Source organism: Sebastes umbrosus, chromosome 14 (genome assembly GCF_015220745.1).
Source record: "Sebastes umbrosus isolate fSebUmb1 chromosome 14, fSebUmb1.pri, whole genome shotgun sequence".
Classification (NCBI taxonomy): domain Eukaryota; kingdom Metazoa; phylum Chordata; class Actinopteri; order Perciformes; family Sebastidae; genus Sebastes; species Sebastes umbrosus.
Window position 1 is genome coordinate 18,133,051 of NC_051282.1, and position 18,027 is coordinate 18,151,077.

An 18,027-nucleotide genomic window follows, 5' to 3' on the forward strand; every position below is an offset into this window, starting at 1 on the left:
CAACATTCGAATTCTGCGCAGCTTTATATTTTTTCTTTTGCATGTCTGTTCAGTCTGTTCAAACCCGGCATTTCCGATAACACCAGAGCGTTGTAAAGTCCAAAAGTTCATATTTATTGAAAACAGATCGATAGTAATCATTTCCAAAATTTCCAACATGTTTTTACTCACGAAATATTATGCTTCAATCCATATTTTTTGGCATTTAGCCTTTCAAGAATAACATTTTCACTGCAATCTCTCAAACCAAACACTGGCTTTAGAGAGAGCCTGTCATCTTTTTACGTTACCTGAAGGCCACCGTAGTTCTCCGACACGCTTGTGAAACTGCTGGTAACGTGAGCCGCAGAGTACAAAACTGCGGTACAGCAGTCTTGGAAAGGGAGGAGTGAGCAGAGGGGTACTCAGTTGGTTGCAATCTGCAACCACACAGCTTGATTATGCCAAATCCTACACAGTGTACCTTTTAAAGAAAGTTAATTTGATAAAAAGAGACTAGCTCATTTAATTCGATTAATCACTTTATTCGAATTGAGGATTTTGTTTGAGATATTTTATATATTTTTTTTAGAGTGATGACCTCATTAAATATGGCGACAGACATTCGAAGCTTCATTCGAGAACCTCAGCAGAAGCTTCAAATGTATAAAAATGACGGTATAGCCCTGCTTTAAAGTCATTTTGAAAGTCATGAAAGCAGTCAAATAGTTCATATTTAATTTTAGAGTTCTTAAAATGATACATTTCTTAGTCGTCTTCTAATATTTTGTGAGAAATGTGTAATGTATTGGCTCTAACTTGTGTTGTCGTAGGAGTTTGTTGTTCATTTCATTCGCAAATTGTCTCATATTTTATTTTGTCTAGCATTAAAGGTCATTTTTAAATAATGACTCTCCATCTTGTTATTCTCTATTTATATCCCCGTTAGATTAAAAAAGAAACAGCAGCACAACAAAATGATCAAATCAGTGTTTTTTTACGGTAGCTCTTATGACATATTCCCACTTTCTGTTTATCCCATATCAGTCTGTTATTTTGTTGTAATGACTGTCTCAGCTCTTCACAGCAGATTGAATAAGCTCAGTTGACTGATAACTCTGTGCCAACAGTTAATGATGCTGCTCATGTCAAAGATGCAATTATGCTTTGTGCCTCTGTCCCTTTTGTTTCATTCAGTACCTCCAGTCTTTCCTTTGCTCTCCCCTCTCTGCTGTCCTTGCTTCACCTTCCTACACTCCACGTCCCTTATTTGTTTCTTCCCAGTTTTATCCTTCAAATAATCTTATGTGGTTATTACCTTCCCTTTACTCACCGTGCCCTTGCCTCTTGCCGCACCGTGTGTGTGTGTGTTTTGTGTGTCTCTGGTGGCTTACGGCAGGGTATTGACCGCTCCCACTCCTGGGTAAACTCTGCTTATGCCCCCGGGGGCTCCAGATCTGTGCTACGCCGAAACCCCAACTCCAGCTGTGAGCTCAAGCAGGTGCCAAATCCCTCTTCCTCCTCCTCCTCCTCCTCCTCCTCACCTTCACCACCTCCATCCTGAACCATCTCTGATCAACTCACCTGGGTCATTACCTACCTGAGGTCGCGTCTGTTTTCCGTCTGCCTCTCACTCTGCTAGCCTGTCACACCTTTTGCATCTCGTCCGTCTTTCACAATTCATCCTCTCACCGCCGACTAACAGACCACATCTGTTGTGTTTGAGAGAACATAATCTCTGCCCGGGGCTCATCAGATTGCTTTACCAGAGTTCATAGAGAGTTCTCTGGCCACCCATCCATTTCCATTCATCCATTTTCACATCACTTTGTCCTCATCTCTGTGTGTTCACCTCACCGCCACTCCATGTCAGGCAAACGACCGCAGCAACAATCGCATGTCTGCCTTTCTGGACAGCGTGGCCTCTTTTTCAGTTCCCACAAGGCAGATTACCAAGAAGGTAAAACTGACATCCACTATAACAAACTGTAAAGTAACAAACTAACACATTTTGATGTCCTAACATTCATCAACTTTCCATTTCGTCAACATTCATCACCATTCATGACATTTTAACAGTTGTGTCTTCCTGTAAGTTGGTGTGAATTTGTATTAGTTGATACACTGACATTTAATAGTCTTTTATCTGAAAGTCTCAGGCCTCAATCTGTGCTAGATTTACTGATGAATGAGTTAAATAAATTTTTACTGTCACTATCACTATAAATCATATATAATAAAGCTTTTTATTTCAGGTTGTTTTAACAACAACAGCAACAATTGTTATCTTTTACAAACCACGGTTACAGCTCATAGCTTGCGTCTTGTGAAAACAAGCACACACCACTTTAATAGTTCATCTAGTTTCTCAAATGGTTTGCTCGTGTAAGCTAAAAGGATCTCTGTGTTGGTTCACGTGTAGCTGCTCCACGAGGAGCTGGCGTTGCAGTGGGTGGTCAGCACCAGCTCAGTGAGGGAAGCAGCGCTGCAGCAGGCCTGGTTTTTCTTCCAGCTTATGGTGAGTATGTCTTTATGTATGTATATTAATGTTACACCACTTTCTTAAAGGGATAGTTTGGATGTTTTGAAGTGGGTTTGTATGAGGTATTTATCCATAGTCAGTGTATTACCTACAGTACATGGCAGTCGGCACACCCCCAGTTTGGAGAAACAGACAGGAGTACCAGCACGGGAGCAAAGCAGCGTACAGCTGTGGACAGGGGCAGCAGCAAAATGGATTTTAGACACCTAAAAAAATCAATAACAGTTTATGTGTATGCTTTATTTAGAATATTTTCACTGCTATACCTTGCCGTCAGACAGCCCTTTCCGATGGGGAACTCTCTTTCTTCAAAGCCACCAGACTCCATTGACAAAAACAGTAATTTTACCTCCCAGCACAAGGGAGTTGCTGGTCTACCACTGCATCGGTCAGTTAGTTTGTTTGTGTTATTGTGTGACTTTGGTGAATCCAAACTAAACCTTTAAAAAAAACAAAGTCACACAATAATGCAAACAAACTAACCGATCAAGGCAGTGGTAGACCAGCAACTCCTGTGTTCTGTGAGTTAAAATGACTGTTTTTGTCAAAGGAGTCTGGTGGCTTTGAAGAGAGTGTCGATAACAGCTTCCCCCGTCAGAGTCCCCGTAAGAGTCTAAAGAGAAAAACAACCCTCAAAGCACACATCATATAGGAACCATTATTATAGCAGGATAGTTCATATATTTCATCAAGTGACTCTCCTCTCTTCTAGACAAAGAGCATGACCCATCACCTATTCCTGACCTCCAAATTGGACGTTGCCAGGCGTCAGCGTTTCCCAGACCGCTTTGTGGACGACATCGCTGCTCTCGTGTGTGCCATCAGCGCAGACATCGCCAATCGATACCACAAGGTACACAGCCCAAGCACACTTGGACACACTTCAAGCGATTAACTGTTCATTTAAAAAAAACATGGACTTTCAGTAAAGTACAGCAAAGAGTAATATTAGAAGGCCAGAGGTTGTTTAAAAAGTGTTCAGTTAATAGAAAGTTGCCTTATCTCTTACGTAATGCTTTGATTTGAATAACCCAATGTGACCAGACATGTCTGTTTTTCTTTTGATATCGTATCTTCCCTTTTATGTAATCATATGTACTCTCTCTCTCTTCCTCTCCCTCTCTCTCTCTCTCTCTCTCTGTCAGGATGTGGAGCTTGTGGAGAGGCTGAATAGCAGTCTGGCCTTCTTCCTGAATGACCTGCTGTCTCTCATGGACCGGGGCTTTGTCTTCAACCTCATCCGCTCCTACTACAAACAGGTGTCTATTGCTCCCCTCTCCATTTCCCTTTAATATCAAACACTTTAATGCTCCCACGCACATTTTATACTGTCTCAAACAAACCTGTGTGTTAAACAGATTGCCAACAAGCTTCACACTGCACAGAACCCGAGCTCTCTGAACGCCCTGAGGGTGGACTTCACTCGTATCGTCTGCAGCCACGAGCATTACGTCATCCTCAACCTGCCGTGCTCCACTCTCAGCCCTCCGGCCTCCCCTTCCCCCTCCACCTCCTCCACCACCTCACAGGTACTGAAGCAGGCTGCAAAGTAACCTACGTCACTGTTTTTTTACTAACGGCTGAGTGGGCGCTTCCGTTTAAAGAACAAGCAGAAGAATGCAGATGGACCCGCGCTTTAAACTGCTCATATTTTATTTTCATATTCTTCTATCTTTCTACCTGATCTTCACCCTCCTATCGGTTGTTGCATCCTCAGAGTTCAGCGTTTTCCAGTATGGTGCAAGACCAGGGCGTGGCCACCATGTTTGAGCTCTCCGTCCCTTTCCGCCAGCAGCACTTCCTGTCTGGCCTGGTGCTGACTGAGCTCTCTCTCATCCTTGATCCTGATGGAGAAGGGTAGGCTCTAGGAGTTTCATTCAATTTCCCCATAGGAATTATCAGAGTTTGAACTTTAAAATGAAATACAGGAGAGCATAAGGTAAATGTGCGCAGTGAGAAAACACACCAAATGTGCTGATGCACTGTTTTTTTTTCCCCCGTAGGGTTTTCTTCCTTCATAAAAAGACCATTAGTGCCGTTCACTCCCTGCTGTGCAGCCATGATGCAGACCCTCGATACACTGACCCTCAGGTCAGAGCCCACGTCGCTCAGCTCTACCTGCCCCTCATCCCCATCGTCATGGAGACGTTGCATCAGCTCCACGACTTCACTGGTCAGCACAACATATACGCAACCCACTGATACTGTTATGGCTCTCCACCTCCTCCGCACACTCATTTCATTTACAAGATGGTTTTATTTGCAGCATTACTGCACCTGAGAGTGCTTTTTCTTATTTCTTTCCAGACTCCTCGCCTGCTCGGGTCCGCCATGCCCCAGCCCACGCCGACGATTCTGACCCAGACGGCGGCAACCATATCAGTCAGTCTGTTGCCATGGCGATTGCCGGCTCCCCTTTGCCGCATGTCAAAGCCAACCCGTTTGCGCTGCCCACAGTGGTGAGTGATAGCGGCGGGGTCAGCCTCTTCCCCCCGGGCCCTACAGACTGACGGGTCACAGATCAGCCTCTGTGTGTGGGAGGCGATCACTCTCTGGCCTCTCTCTAACTCCACACACACACACTCAGCCAAAAAGCATTTACATTCCTACCATGTTACTGTTCTTTTCTGAAGTACATCTGCTCCTCTTAGCCTGTAGGTGGCTCTCTGTCCTTTTTCCTTTATAACGCTCTGTAAACAGCCATTTTGTACTGAGACAGATTAAAAGACCGGCACCGAGTTTGTGTGTTTTGTCTTCACCAGGCCGGGCGCCAGTCCAGCTCTCTGTCCGCCGAGTGCAGCAGGACGCTGCTGGTGAGCTTCCTGTGGGTGCTGAAGAATGCAGATGCTGCTCTCCTGGAGCGCTACGTGTCTGATTTGTCTGTGCTGCAAATCAACCGCCTGCTGGATCTGCTGCACCTATGTATCTCCTGCTTTGAATACAAGGTACAATAAACCAGACACTGTCACTAATGTGAGAGACTTTTGTCACTCTGACACCCAATAGGACTCAAAACCAGTTTACAGATGTTTAATTTGGACATGCCAGAGCTACAGCACATCATTACATATACTGTATGTCCGTAGTAAGAAAGTTGCCTGTCTTGATTTGTCTGTAGTGCAGTGTGCTGTAGTTTATTTTTTTTTTTTAAGTGTTTGTGTTCAGTGTTCAGTGTTTCCCAAACTTTTTTTTCTGGGAACCCACTTTTTTAAAAATGACAACGCGACCCAGTTCACAAAAGGTCTTTTCTATAAATCATGAGAAGAGCGAATTTGTGCGTAAATTAATGTTCCTGACTTTTCTTACCGCCATTTACGAATCACCTTTATTATCTTTATAGGTAAACCAGTCATTTTGAAGAGATATACGTTTGATAAATCACAACTTAGTTTTATGCACGTATCATTGAAAACATATTACACGTTAAATACTTTATAAATGAAAGCAAATAAACACCATTAAGGCGTAGTTAACACTCTCATTTTTTTTCCTCTCATCAGTAAAACAAACAGAACGGACGTTAGCCTTTCATATTACATTCAATGTTATAAGTAGGCTACAATTATCAGAACAATCCGAACATTCAGGCTCCCTCATGAGGCTCAAAGGTGAACTGCAGATATAAATAATAAATAAAAGACTATGGAAGAAATTCACTAAATTTATTTGGCGACCCCAATAAAATCTTGTGCGAACAAGTCTTTGAGAATGACTGCTCTAAAGTATGTCCATGTTACTGACCACTTCCCTACCATTATAATAAGACCTGGGCATTGTGCAGACATTATGCATTTTTGTTAACAAAGCCTGAGAGTCCATTTTATTTATTGTTTTGGTTGTGTGATCTCATTTAATTTATTTTATATATATATAAAGAATAAAAAATATATATTTATTTTATAAATGTTTTATTTATTTAGAATATTTAAATTTTTTTTCACATTAATATTACAATGTCTGAATATTCTTAAGAATTAAAAGTTCATTGCTCTTTGAAAAGGTGTACTTGCATAATTATGATATTATATTAGTGGTATAAAATGGTCTTAAAATGATAATAGTATCGTTTATGGCAGTTATTTCTGTGACGATATATCATCCAACAAAAATGGTTATTGTGACAGGCCTAGGTGCTTTTAGTCTAATTTATGTAAATTCACAGTTAGCTCCCTCTCATTTCCCTCTCAGGATTTTATTTAATTGAAATTTGTTCGACCAAATAATCTTGCTCTTCCTGATCTATCTATTTAGTTGTTGTTTGTCCCTGCCCTGTGATGTCTGATGGTTGTTGTTGCAGGGGAAGAAGGCTCTGGAGAGGATCAACAGCCTGACTTTTAAAAAGTCTCAGGACATGAAAGCCCGCCTGGAGGAGGCCATACTGGGCACCATCGGGGCTCGTCAGGAGATGGTCCGCCGCTGCAGAGGTAAGCAGCATGAGAGCAGTCAGTAATGAGTGTGAGCTGTTTTTGTTTGAGTTTGTGTTCATGGAAATTGTAATTTGTTTACTCTTCCAGAGAGGAGTCCCTACGGCAGCCAGGAGAATGTCAGGTGGAGGAAGAACGTCACTCACTGGAGACAAAACACAGACAGAGTTGACAAGTATGTTTACATTCATTGAATTGTTTTAAATTATGAATATGGTATAATATGGTGTCTCTTGATCTAAATAGTGCTTAAATATGATACTGATGAAATAACACCTCCTCCAGGACTAAAGCTGAGACGGAGCAGGAGTCTGTGGTGGATGGAAACTTAGCAACTGAGGCCTCTCTGATAGTACTGGACACGCTGGAGATTGTAGTCAAGGTAAAGCAATCATCATCATCATCATCATCACAGTACTGTTAGTTTGATGCAGAATCACCTCACTGTAATCTGTTTTGTCTCTATGTCAGACAGTGGTGGCGTCAGAGCTGAAGGAAAGCGTTCTGGGTGGCGTGCTGAGAGTTCTTCTCCACAGCATGGCGGGCAACCAGAGCGCCCTCTTCCTGCAGCACTGCTTCACTACACAAAGGGCTCTGGTCTTCAAGGTACACAAGTGAAACGTCTCTATTAGAGTTTGTTGTTGGTTTATTTGTTTTTTTTATTGTACCTTTAATATATTTGTGTAAACAGCATACAAAGTGAGAGAGTGTGTTTGTGTGCGTAGTTCCCAGAGATGCTGTTTGATGAGGACACAGAACTTTGTGCCGACCTGTGCCTGCGTCTCCTGCGTCACTGCAGCAGTAGCGTCGGCTCTGTCAGAAGTCAAGCCTCCGCCTCTCTTTACCTGCTCATGAGGCAGAACTTTGAGATTGGAAATGTAAGTGTGGACACTGTCTTTGCATTGTAGATCATTTTGTATTTTAATGTTCCTGTTATAACCAGGGGAATGCCAGTAAAACAAAAAATGGATCTATAGGAAAGGATGTTTGAGGGATTGACACTTTAATATTATTGTGAGTCACAATCTGTCCTTATTTTACCCTTGGAACAGAACTTTGCCCGAGTAAAGATGCAGGTCACAATGTCCCTGTCATCACTGGTGGGAAGGTCACAAAACTTCAACGAGGAGCATCTTCGTCGCTCGCTCAAGACGATCCTGACGTATGCTGAAGAGGACCTGGAGCTGCGAGAGACACCTTTCCCAGAGCAGGTGTGTAACAGCCTCATCTGGAGCTGCTAGAGTGGATACGACTTAGATACTAATGTGCTGTGATGCCCTTTTTAAACTGTAGGTCCAGGATCTGGTGTTCAACCTGCACATGATTCTTACTGACACTGTTAAGATGAAAGAGCATCAGCAGGATCCAGAGATGCTCCTTGACCTCATGTACAGGTACTATGATGCACGACTTGCAGTTTTTTGCATGCAGTATAAATGTGTTATTTCCGCCTATTATAAAAATGGTGTGTTTGAATATTTCTGCATACTGGGGTCCATAAACAGTATTGGAATTACATAAATGGGTATGACTTTAAAGATGAGCCTCTTGTGGATCCAATGAGCCCAACTGTATTCATGTGTGATGATGTTAGTCCCCATAGGAGCCATTTCATTATAGTGAGATCATTTTTCTATATTTGACCTCACTGTATTAAATGACCTGTGGTGACCTCTAGGATAATCACAGCCTGATGAAACTTTACAACCACAAACTACAGACCTAGAGCATTCAGAGGATGGATGGCTTTCCTAGGTAGATTGACAATAATGGAGTTTCTGAGCAGTTTCCAGAACAGAAGTGCTCGCCATCCAATCGCCGAAAAATGCAATTCTTGCAGAAATCTCCAAATGTCAAAAGTTTTTGAAACCAAATCAGAGCATGGCTTTTTGTATGGTGCTCCTCAAGATCTTGGTGTCTTAGTGTGGTATTTTAGAGGGATTATTGATCATTTTGATCAATTCTCGAGTTGTAAAAAATGGTAAAATTTAGCACCAAAGCTGTGTAACTAATGGTATCATCCCAAAAATTGCTGCAACAACTTATGAGACATAATATAGCATGGGAATGACCATCATATACTCCCATCATAATGTTCTAAACCCTTGTACAGTCTTAACTTTCAACATTTGAATAGGTGCCTAACCGAAACATCTTTATTTCTGAACATTGACAAGAACAATTTGACACACAGTGCTGAGCTGCATCTCAAATTAATCTTCAGGTTCTCAGCTTTCAGGTGATGTACACCACTTCTATGTGACATCTACTGTTGACCTGCTATCTCCCACTAAAGACCCCGTGTACCCCCCTAAAAAAGACAAAAAGGTGTCTCTGTGGGTCTCGTCGAGTCAATAAGGCCTGCATACAACAAGAAAATGTCAAAAATATAATCTCAGATTTTTGCTTGTTTTTGTTTCAGGATTGCAAAGGGCTACCAGAACTCCCCAGACCTGCGTCTGACGTGGCTCCAAAACATGGCAGGAAAACACTCTGAGAGAGGGAACCATGCTGAAGCTGCACACTGTCTGGTCCACAGCGCCGCGCTGGTGGCAGAGTACCTCAACATGCTGGAGGACTGCCGCTACCTGCCGATTGGCTGTGTCACGTTTCAGGTCAGTGCATGCTGTTTAAGGGCGCTTTCACAAGCCAAAGTCCGTTTGAGTGAAATTTACACTTTTTGTTTGTTTTCTTTTTAGTCTGGTTCAGTTTCAGAGTGCACAAATTAATGCGGGCCAAATATTAGTAACTTGCTGAGTGGCGTGTACGGAGGAGCGAATTTGTCTTTTTCGTCTCAAGAGCTGCTATTTTTATGCAGGGAATCACGGACTTTGACGCTGTCAAAGGTTTTTTCATTTTGACTCGGCACTGATCTACTGCGAGCATGAATCCCTTCTCCTCCAGTTTTATCTCGAATTACTTTATAAACGTCACTATTTTTGCGGACTTTATTTAGCATATTCTGTATGTTCTCTTCGGCCCCGATGTCAAGCAAACATCAAACTTCTGCAGAAGTCCATGTCCGTCCTCTCCCTCTCATGTTAACCTGTTGTTTACCTGTGTCCATCTCAACAAATGCCCGCACAGGCAGACTGCATTTTAGTTCGTTTGGAAACGGTTGTTTTGGACAGCACCAGAGTAGGATTACTGCATTCACAACTGCCCAACCGCACCAGGGGTTGAACCGCACCAGAGTTTGATTAAAACTGACTAAATGTTTGCTTTTGACAGCCCACAAATTTGGTGACTCACTCCGCTGACAGCAGTATGGCAGAGTGAGATGGGAAGTTGTCCCTAAAACTGGACCACCAAGACTCAAGCCTGTGATTGTTGAAACATGCAAATACAAGCATTTTATTCTCTGTTTTTCCTTCAGAATATTTCATCCAACGTATTGGAAGAGTCGGCCGTATCCGATGACGTCCTGTCTCCAGAGGAGGAGGGGATTTGTGCTGGGAAGTACTTCAGCGAGTCTGGCCTGGTGGGCCTCCTGGAGCAAGCAGCTGCCTCTTTTAACATGGTACGACTCATATTCTCCGACCACATGGTGACAGACTGTATGTTAACACAGCGCGAGGCTACAGCACTAACGTGGCTGAAGGAGTGTTATGTGATCGGGTGGTATGTGTAAAACCGGCTTTCCATTGTGCTGCAACCCCAGGCCGCCATGTACGAGGCCATAAATGAAGTGTATAAGATCCTGCTGCCCATCCATGAAGCCAACAGAGACTTCAAAAAGCTGGCTACCGTCCACGGGAAGCTGCAGGACGCCTTCAACAAAGTCTACAACCAAGTGAGTTGACAGTTTGACCCTGAAATCACCAGCAATTAACTGCGCTGTAAGTGTTGATGAGAAGATGAACTTTACCCTGGACTCCTCCTCAAATGTGTCTTTTCTGTTTTCCCAACTTTTCCAGAGTTCAGGATGGGAGGTAACACTATCATTTATTATTGAGTATATCACATTTAAGGTAATTCCTTTTATTTTGTATTGACGATGTTTTCTTTCTTCCTCGTCGTTTGTCCTCTTCTCCCCTCCTGTGTGATGGATATGTTACTGGTGAGTGATACCCAACTTGATTTCACACTTTGACATAGTCAAACCACAGTTACAAAACACTTTCCGTCCCTTTTTGCTGCCCTCCTACTGTGGTGAAACTAGCTTAGACATATGTTTTCTGTTTGTCCTACAACAGTTGCTCTTCTATTACTAAATATTGTGTCATCTTTATACAGTAAGAGGAGACCAGTCAGTTTAGCCTTGATGTGAACCTCTTAAAGGAAAACTTTACCCACAAAATGACCATTTGTATATCAATTACTCGCCCCGTGTTACCTTAAACCCTTGAAGAACACTTTGCTTTTTTCTCTCTTGCTTCCATGGCATGAAACGGAGAATAAAAAAACGGAGAAAAGTCTTGATGAATTGGATTAAATTGGGCCACGTTTAAAAACAGCAAAATCATATCAAAACATGCGTTTACAAACTCTCACGCAACCCGTGCAGAATAATCCAAGTCTCATTTATCCAGTCGTATGCTCACTACTTCCCAAACACATGGATCTTCATTAAAACTTGACAATTTAAAACAACAGCAAAGTCATGTAATGAGACCCCAAACTGCACAAACTTCATTTGTAATAGAGGGAATTGATAGACTTGCAGCTTCAATACATCAAAAATGTCTTATTTCTCTTTTGTTTCCTATTTAAATTTCCCTGGGCTGCTTAGAAAAGCAAATATGTAGTGTGTTAAATATACTGTATATAAGTCACATAACCTCCCAGTCAGCTGATTTTAAGTCACTCAACCTCTTCCATCATCTCATCTCCTCGTCCCATCTTCAGTGTTCAGAGAATGTTTGGGACCTACTTCCGGGTGGGTTTCTACGGCTGCCGGTTTGGAGACCTGGATGAACAAGAGTTCGTCTACAAGGAGCCATCGATCACCAAATTAGCCGAAATCTCACACAGACTTGAGGCATGTTACCTACTCCGGATACTAATAATAAATGTTTCATTAGTGATTTATGAGAAACGTATTTCTAAAGGTGATGATCTGTTTGGTGTTCAGGAGTTCTACTCAGAGAGGTACGGGGATGAGCTGGTCGAAATTATCAAAGACTCCAACCCAGTGGACAAAAACAAACTGGATCCCAACAAGGTCACATGATATATATATACATAGTGTATATACAGTATTTATCAATAGAGATTTTGCAAAAAGTGTGCTGACGACAGTTTGTGCATGTTTCAGGCCTACCTCCAGATCACCTACGTTGAACCGTTCTTCGACACATACGAGCTAAAGGAACGAATCACCTACTTTGACAAGAACTACAACCTGCGTACGTTCATGTACTGTACGCCCTTCACTCTGGACGGCCGAGCCCACGGCGACCTATATGAGCAGTACAAACGCAAAAGCATCCTCACAACATCTCACGCCTTCCCGTACATCAAGACCCGCGTCAATGTGATCCACAAGGAGGAGGTGGGTGTCTCTCTCTCTTTCAAACACACACATAGCGAGTGACACCGTGCTCAGCCCTCGATTGTCTCTGTAACATTAATTGTTGTAGTCCTCACTCCAAAAGTCAAAATGTATTGAAAAAAGATATGAATGTAATCATCTCTAGTTGTTATCAACTATTTCTGTTGTCTTGGTTCTCCAGATTATTCTCGTCCCCATGGAGGTGGCCATTGAGGACATGCAGAAGAAGACTCAGGAGCTCGCCTTCGCCACAACCCAAGACCCTGCTGACGCCAAGATGCTCCAGATGGTGCTGCAGGGCAGCGTTGGCACCACCGTCAACCAGGTGCCTGTTCAGATATTTACAACGGATGATGTATAACCGTAGTGCATTTAAAATCCCACATCCTCCTGGAATATTAATCCAAATGGGGTTGAAAGTCAGTGTTTTATGTAGTGACAGACATTCCTTAGCAGATATGTAACAGTCCCTCCCCCCCCCTCACAGGGCCCCCTTGAGGTGGCGCAGGTCTTTCTCTCCGACATTCCTGATGACCCAAAGCTGTTCCGCCATCACAACAAACTGCGCCTCTGCTTTAAAGACTTCACTAAGAGGTGATGACACACTCCGCGGCCCGGACGCAGACTGCTGTGTAACTAATAAAAAACAAAAGCCCGACTCCCCGTGTCTTCTCTGCTCTTCTTTCGTGCAGGTGTGAGGACGCCCTGAGGAAGAATAAATCCCTGATAGGACCAGATCAGAAGGAGTACCACAGAGAGCTGGAGAGGAACTACAATAAACTGAAAGAAGCTCTGGGTCCTCTCATCAACCGCAAGATCCCCCAGCTATACAGAACCCTGCCAGCTCAGACTACGCAAACACAACGGTAACTTGAGACACTAATCACACACACCCACGCACAGATACACTCAGAATGAGCTCATGCTGCTTCTCCAATACAGGAGTAACTTAAAACCAGACTTGATCATCCTCCAGGTCGTAGACGCGTACAGTCTGTCACGTTCTGTGTCCCATTTCTCTCAAAGATGTTTCATTAATCTATAACGGAAAGTTGGCGCTAGTCGTGTAGCCTGTTTGACTACGGAAACTGTCACCATATGTTTTTTGTTTTTCATCTGCTTTTGGCATCGGCTCTGAGTTTGCATGTGAGCGTCTGAGGAAAGCTGTTTCATAATGAGAACCAGAGCTACAGTCAACAGCACCTGCCAGAGCGATGCTTTGATACTGACAACAAATGTGTATTTAAGAAGTAGTTGTTTTGGTAACACTTTCTATGACGCACATTTCTATAATGCATTATAATCACTGTTATAATGTACTATAATCTGCTTATTAGTTACTCTAAATGGTCCTTGTTTGCTTTAAGTAAAGTAAAAATTAATTTTACAACTTTTCTGACATATCTTTTCTGATATTTTTTCACTTTACTTAAAACAAACGATGATCAAATAGAATAATTTATAACCACATTATTACACTTATTATTATGCATTATAAAAATATTATTATATATTACAACTATGGCAATTATAACACACTATGATCCATGCAAAAAAAATAACAGTGAGTGACCAGCAATTATGAAGTATTATGATACTTGACCTTATGAGTCATTAGAAAATGCTTTATAATATATAATATAATAAATAATAATAACGATAATACATATAATGATTATTGTTTTAAAGCATTATTCATATTTATGAGTGCTTGTATCTATAACTATATAGTGCAGATTATAATGCATTATAAGTATGTTTATAATGCATTATCGTAGGGCTGCAACCTCTTAGTCGACTAAGAGTTCTTGTTGATTAGTCATTTATTTTAGTGTTAGTCGACTTAGAATTTCTTTGGTCGACGACGGCTCTACTTTATCGACATGGGTGTCATAGAAAGTGTTACCGTTTTCTCTTCCAGACTTGTTAAACTAAATTAAAACATTCTATCGAGGCAATATGTCAGGTAGTGATATTACTCTGTGAGCACAGAACCAACACTGAATAAAATGATGAGCTGGTTTTACTCTTTGAGAGCAGATTCAAAGTCATGCAAACTCATTTATAGTGGGGCACCACAAAAAAGACATTATTCACAGCTTTCACTCTTTGGGTTGGATTTTATCTCTAAAAAAGAGGTAATTGTGTCACAGAATGCAATATTACACTCATTAGACCTCAGTTTTGCAACTTTCCTGATAAACTTTTCAGCAAAATCAACCAAAACACTTGGAGTAAAACACTGTGTATGGTCTTGCTTTTGTCTCTTAGGAACTCCTACAGTCGGTCCAGTCTCCGCCGAGTCGACTGTTGAGGCAGCAAACTGGATAACAACGCAGAAAAACAAGCTTTAGAAATTAGCCCCATCTCATCCCGTCTGTTCCCCCTCCCCCCACCGTACCGCACACCAACTGTCACAAGCACACACGCACCGTCCTCTTCCTCATCCAGATCGTTATTTTACCCCCCCCCCCCCCCCCCCCGCCCACCCAGACACGCCATAATCCCCCCCCCACCCCCCATCACACACTTGTCACCTCTTTCCCATCTCCCCCATCACCACCGTCTCTCACACCTCTGTAGGAGAAAACCTCGGCTGTTTACACTGGAAGGTTATCTGCACTGTAAACATCGACGTTTGGAGCGAGGCTCTGACATGTCAGTGTTTTAAAACCAAGTGGTCTCCTCACAGTAATCTCTCTGAGCTTGATCTGCTTTTAACTTTTTACAGGACTAGAGCTGCCAAACACATTTTGTATCCAAATCATTTGGGGGGGGTTTTGTTCATCTGTTTTTCTTTTCGCTTCTCATGTTTGCGTTTGAAGAGGCTCTAGTTTGTCTGTTTTGTGTCATGGCCTTATTATATTTGTATGTTTGTTTCTGAACTATGCCTGGTAGCAGTCACTGCCAGACCCGGTTATTAAATAGTCCCAGGGAGTTTTCTTTTGTTATCAACAGACCAAATAACTGACATTCCTTCTTCCTCAAGTTGTCTCATTTATCTGCCTATCTCTCGTTAAAAGAATTCATTAAAGAGCGGAGGTGGGTCCTAGTACGAGTCCAGCAAGGAATCAACTGCAGTTTTAGAGAGAAAAAGATTATTGTTGTGGGGAGGAAAAGGCAGGATGGGATGTTTAAATGTGTTTTTTAAACTGTGAAATTCTCTTGTAATGCACTGCAGTCACATCAGATGTTTATCACAGGAGCACTGCCGTCATCATCAGCCTGCAGTACAGTCTGATAATAACTGAATATTGATAATGTGTGGTATATAAGGCGAGTCCTCCTTTGAACTGCTGTCACTCTAAATGTCTTGTGGCACATTTCTATTGTAGCTATTTCCAACTACTGTATCTATTATATTGCACTATTGTAAACAAACTGCAGCACATTAATAATGTAACTACTAAAATATCTGTGCTTTTGTTATTTTATGAGGCTGGAAACTGTTTTGTTTTTTTTACCAATTAGATTACAGAAACATTTTTTTTATTTATTTACATTGTCTTTTTTACTGCCTTCTATTAAATTTTTCTTCCTACGCCTCTGGTCAGTTTGTTTTTGTGCGGGGATGCAGAGCTGAAGGATAGACACTGTGATATGTTTCACTCTGTATAATACATTCATCAAAGTGTTTTGTTGTGACAATAACTGAAAATATGTCATATTTAGGGCTGTCCTCGACCAAAGAAATTCTTAGTCGACTAACACTCGCACCATTTTGTTGACTAATTGATTAGTTGTTTTAATCGACTGAGTTTCTCCACAAAGAATCACACAAAAGCTCCACTTTAAATCTTATGTTTACCAGAGATGTGCTCCTAAGTTTCTTTGAAATAAGTCATTCAGCATGAAAAAAGCTTAAAAAATTACCAATCGATCAAAGAAATCTTAGTAGACTAAGACCGAGAGGGCAGCCTTAGTAATCCCTTTAGGAGTCATTAGTGACTCTAAACTATTGGTTTCACATTGTAATGTAGTAGGCCTGTGTAGTATCTCTAATGCTAGCCCACAGTAATATTTCATAAAAGACTTACATGTAGATATCTGATTTCTATGATAGTATTATGGTAATTTCTTTAAGCAGAGTCGACGGTTTTATTTTAACCGTGGTAAATAATTTTTTTTGTGATCAGTTCTTTATTGTATATTTTATCATACAGAACAAAGAAAAGACAAACAAGCAAAAATAATATGACAGATTCAGACTTATGAAGGACAGAACCTGCCAAAATCATAAATAGATAAATGACTCGATAAATAAATAAATGTGCCATTAAATGAACCGAAAATAATATTAAAAATAAATGTAGGCATTAATTAATTGATAAAATGTGACATAAATTGATATATTTTTTTTCCTTTTTATTTTTGTATTACTTCCCCTATCTCTTCTACTCTTCTATTTAATTGTTTTATTTATATTAGCTTTTAAATGTATTATTTAATTTTGCATTTTTTATATATTTTAAATGTATTATTTAATTTTGCATTTTTTATATATTTTAAATGTATTATTTTTATACATGATCTCATACATATTTACTTACCCCATGTAGCTTTATGTAACTTTCAGTAAAAGTTATCTCATACTACTTGCTTCAAGTCTTATTCTTAGATTAAATAGTTAATGTCTGAGGCAAAAACATGCATTGATATATCAATATTCATATATATATATATATATATATATATACATTTTACATTTTTCACTGCGGATACAGGACTACCTTAGTGTTTGTTAATTCTGAACTCGGTTGCGTTTTAAGAACTTTAACCAGGAACATCTGGTCAACCTCTGCTGTGAATCACCTGCAGTTAACTATCTGATGAAACAGCTGCAAGGGATTTGTGATTCACTGATTAGTTCACCGACTGTAGACTGTTGGTAGACAAACTGAACACCTCAGCACTTTGGGCCCTCTGCTGAATCTTATTGCTTTCTACATTCACAGGCCTGCTGCTTTATTCACTCAAGTTTGTGTTACTTGGTTATAAAGATGCATGTGATCCAGATGTCTTCCTTTTCTGTACCATTAGTCTTCATTTCCTGTGGCTCCTGTGGGATGATCCACATTATAGCCGGCGATGTTTGTCTAGTTTGCCAGAATGTTTATATTCGGGTACTTCACAGAGACTTGTGTTGTCTCAGTCGATCAGAGCTGAGGACTGGAAGTTACTAATATTAAGTTTAAAACTGTGAATCTCAAAAAAAAATTGTTTTTCTGAATGGTATTCACCCATTACATCTTATTTCCTGAACATATGTCAAACATTTACATGTTGTTATTGGATTTATTATTTTTTTGTTCTATGTGTATGTGTGTCTGTATTTGAGCGGTACTTGGAGGTTTGTGTAGGTCTTTAACTGTCCTTGGAGGTTCTTGGACAGGGGTCTGTAGATGATGGTGGCCTCCAGCTACCTCCATCATCTACAGGGGTCTGAAGAGACCTTCATCTACCTCCATGTAGATGATGGAGGTAGATGGAGGCCTCTCAGATGGGTGGAGACGTCTGTAGATGATGGAGGTAGATGAAGGTCTCTTCAGACCCCTGTAGATGATGGTGGTAGATGGAGGCCTCTCAGA

At 41.2% G+C, this 18,027-nt stretch overlaps 1 protein-coding gene across 4 annotated transcripts in view; it reads left to right on the forward strand.

Annotated features, from left to right (window-relative positions):
* The window catches only part of LOC119501653 (dedicator of cytokinesis protein 7-like), a 36,755-nt gene extending 20,775 nt beyond the window's left edge, over positions 1–15,980 (forward strand). For 2 of the 4 annotated variants that reach the window (XM_037792146.1, XM_037792147.1), the window contains exons 23-49: positions 1,379–1,480; positions 2,402–2,497; positions 3,234–3,374; positions 3,667–3,780; positions 3,880–4,050; positions 4,239–4,378; positions 4,525–4,694; positions 4,829–4,980; positions 5,284–5,466; positions 6,819–6,945; positions 7,036–7,120; positions 7,231–7,327; positions 7,417–7,551; positions 7,671–7,823; positions 7,998–8,156; positions 8,239–8,339; positions 9,368–9,560; positions 10,322–10,465; positions 10,607–10,738; positions 10,863–10,877; positions 11,801–11,926; positions 12,020–12,109; positions 12,203–12,439; positions 12,621–12,764; positions 12,927–13,033; positions 13,132–13,305; positions 14,711–15,980. In XM_037792146.1, the coding sequence (XP_037648074.1) occupies positions 1,379–1,480; positions 2,402–2,497; positions 3,234–3,374; positions 3,667–3,780; positions 3,880–4,050; positions 4,239–4,378; positions 4,525–4,694; positions 4,829–4,980; positions 5,284–5,466; positions 6,819–6,945; positions 7,036–7,120; positions 7,231–7,327; positions 7,417–7,551; positions 7,671–7,823; positions 7,998–8,156; positions 8,239–8,339; positions 9,368–9,560; positions 10,322–10,465; positions 10,607–10,738; positions 10,863–10,877; positions 11,801–11,926; positions 12,020–12,109; positions 12,203–12,439; positions 12,621–12,764; positions 12,927–13,033; positions 13,132–13,305; positions 14,711–14,753 (3,531 nt within the window). In that variant the 3' untranslated portion in view covers positions 14,754–15,980. Of the gene's footprint in view, positions 1–1,378; positions 1,481–1,852; positions 1,940–2,401; positions 2,498–3,233; positions 3,375–3,666; positions 3,781–3,879; positions 4,051–4,238; positions 4,379–4,524; positions 4,695–4,828; positions 4,981–5,283; positions 5,467–6,818; positions 6,946–7,035; positions 7,121–7,230; positions 7,328–7,416; positions 7,552–7,670; positions 7,824–7,997; positions 8,157–8,238; positions 8,340–9,367; positions 9,561–10,321; positions 10,466–10,606; positions 10,739–10,862; positions 10,878–11,800; positions 11,927–12,019; positions 12,110–12,202; positions 12,440–12,620; positions 12,765–12,926; positions 13,034–13,131; positions 13,306–14,710 lie in introns of all 4 variants that reach the window. The other 2 variants (XM_037792149.1, XM_037792148.1) reach the window with 2 other exon arrangements.
* The last annotated feature ends 2,047 nt before the right edge of the window (positions 15,981–18,027 follow it).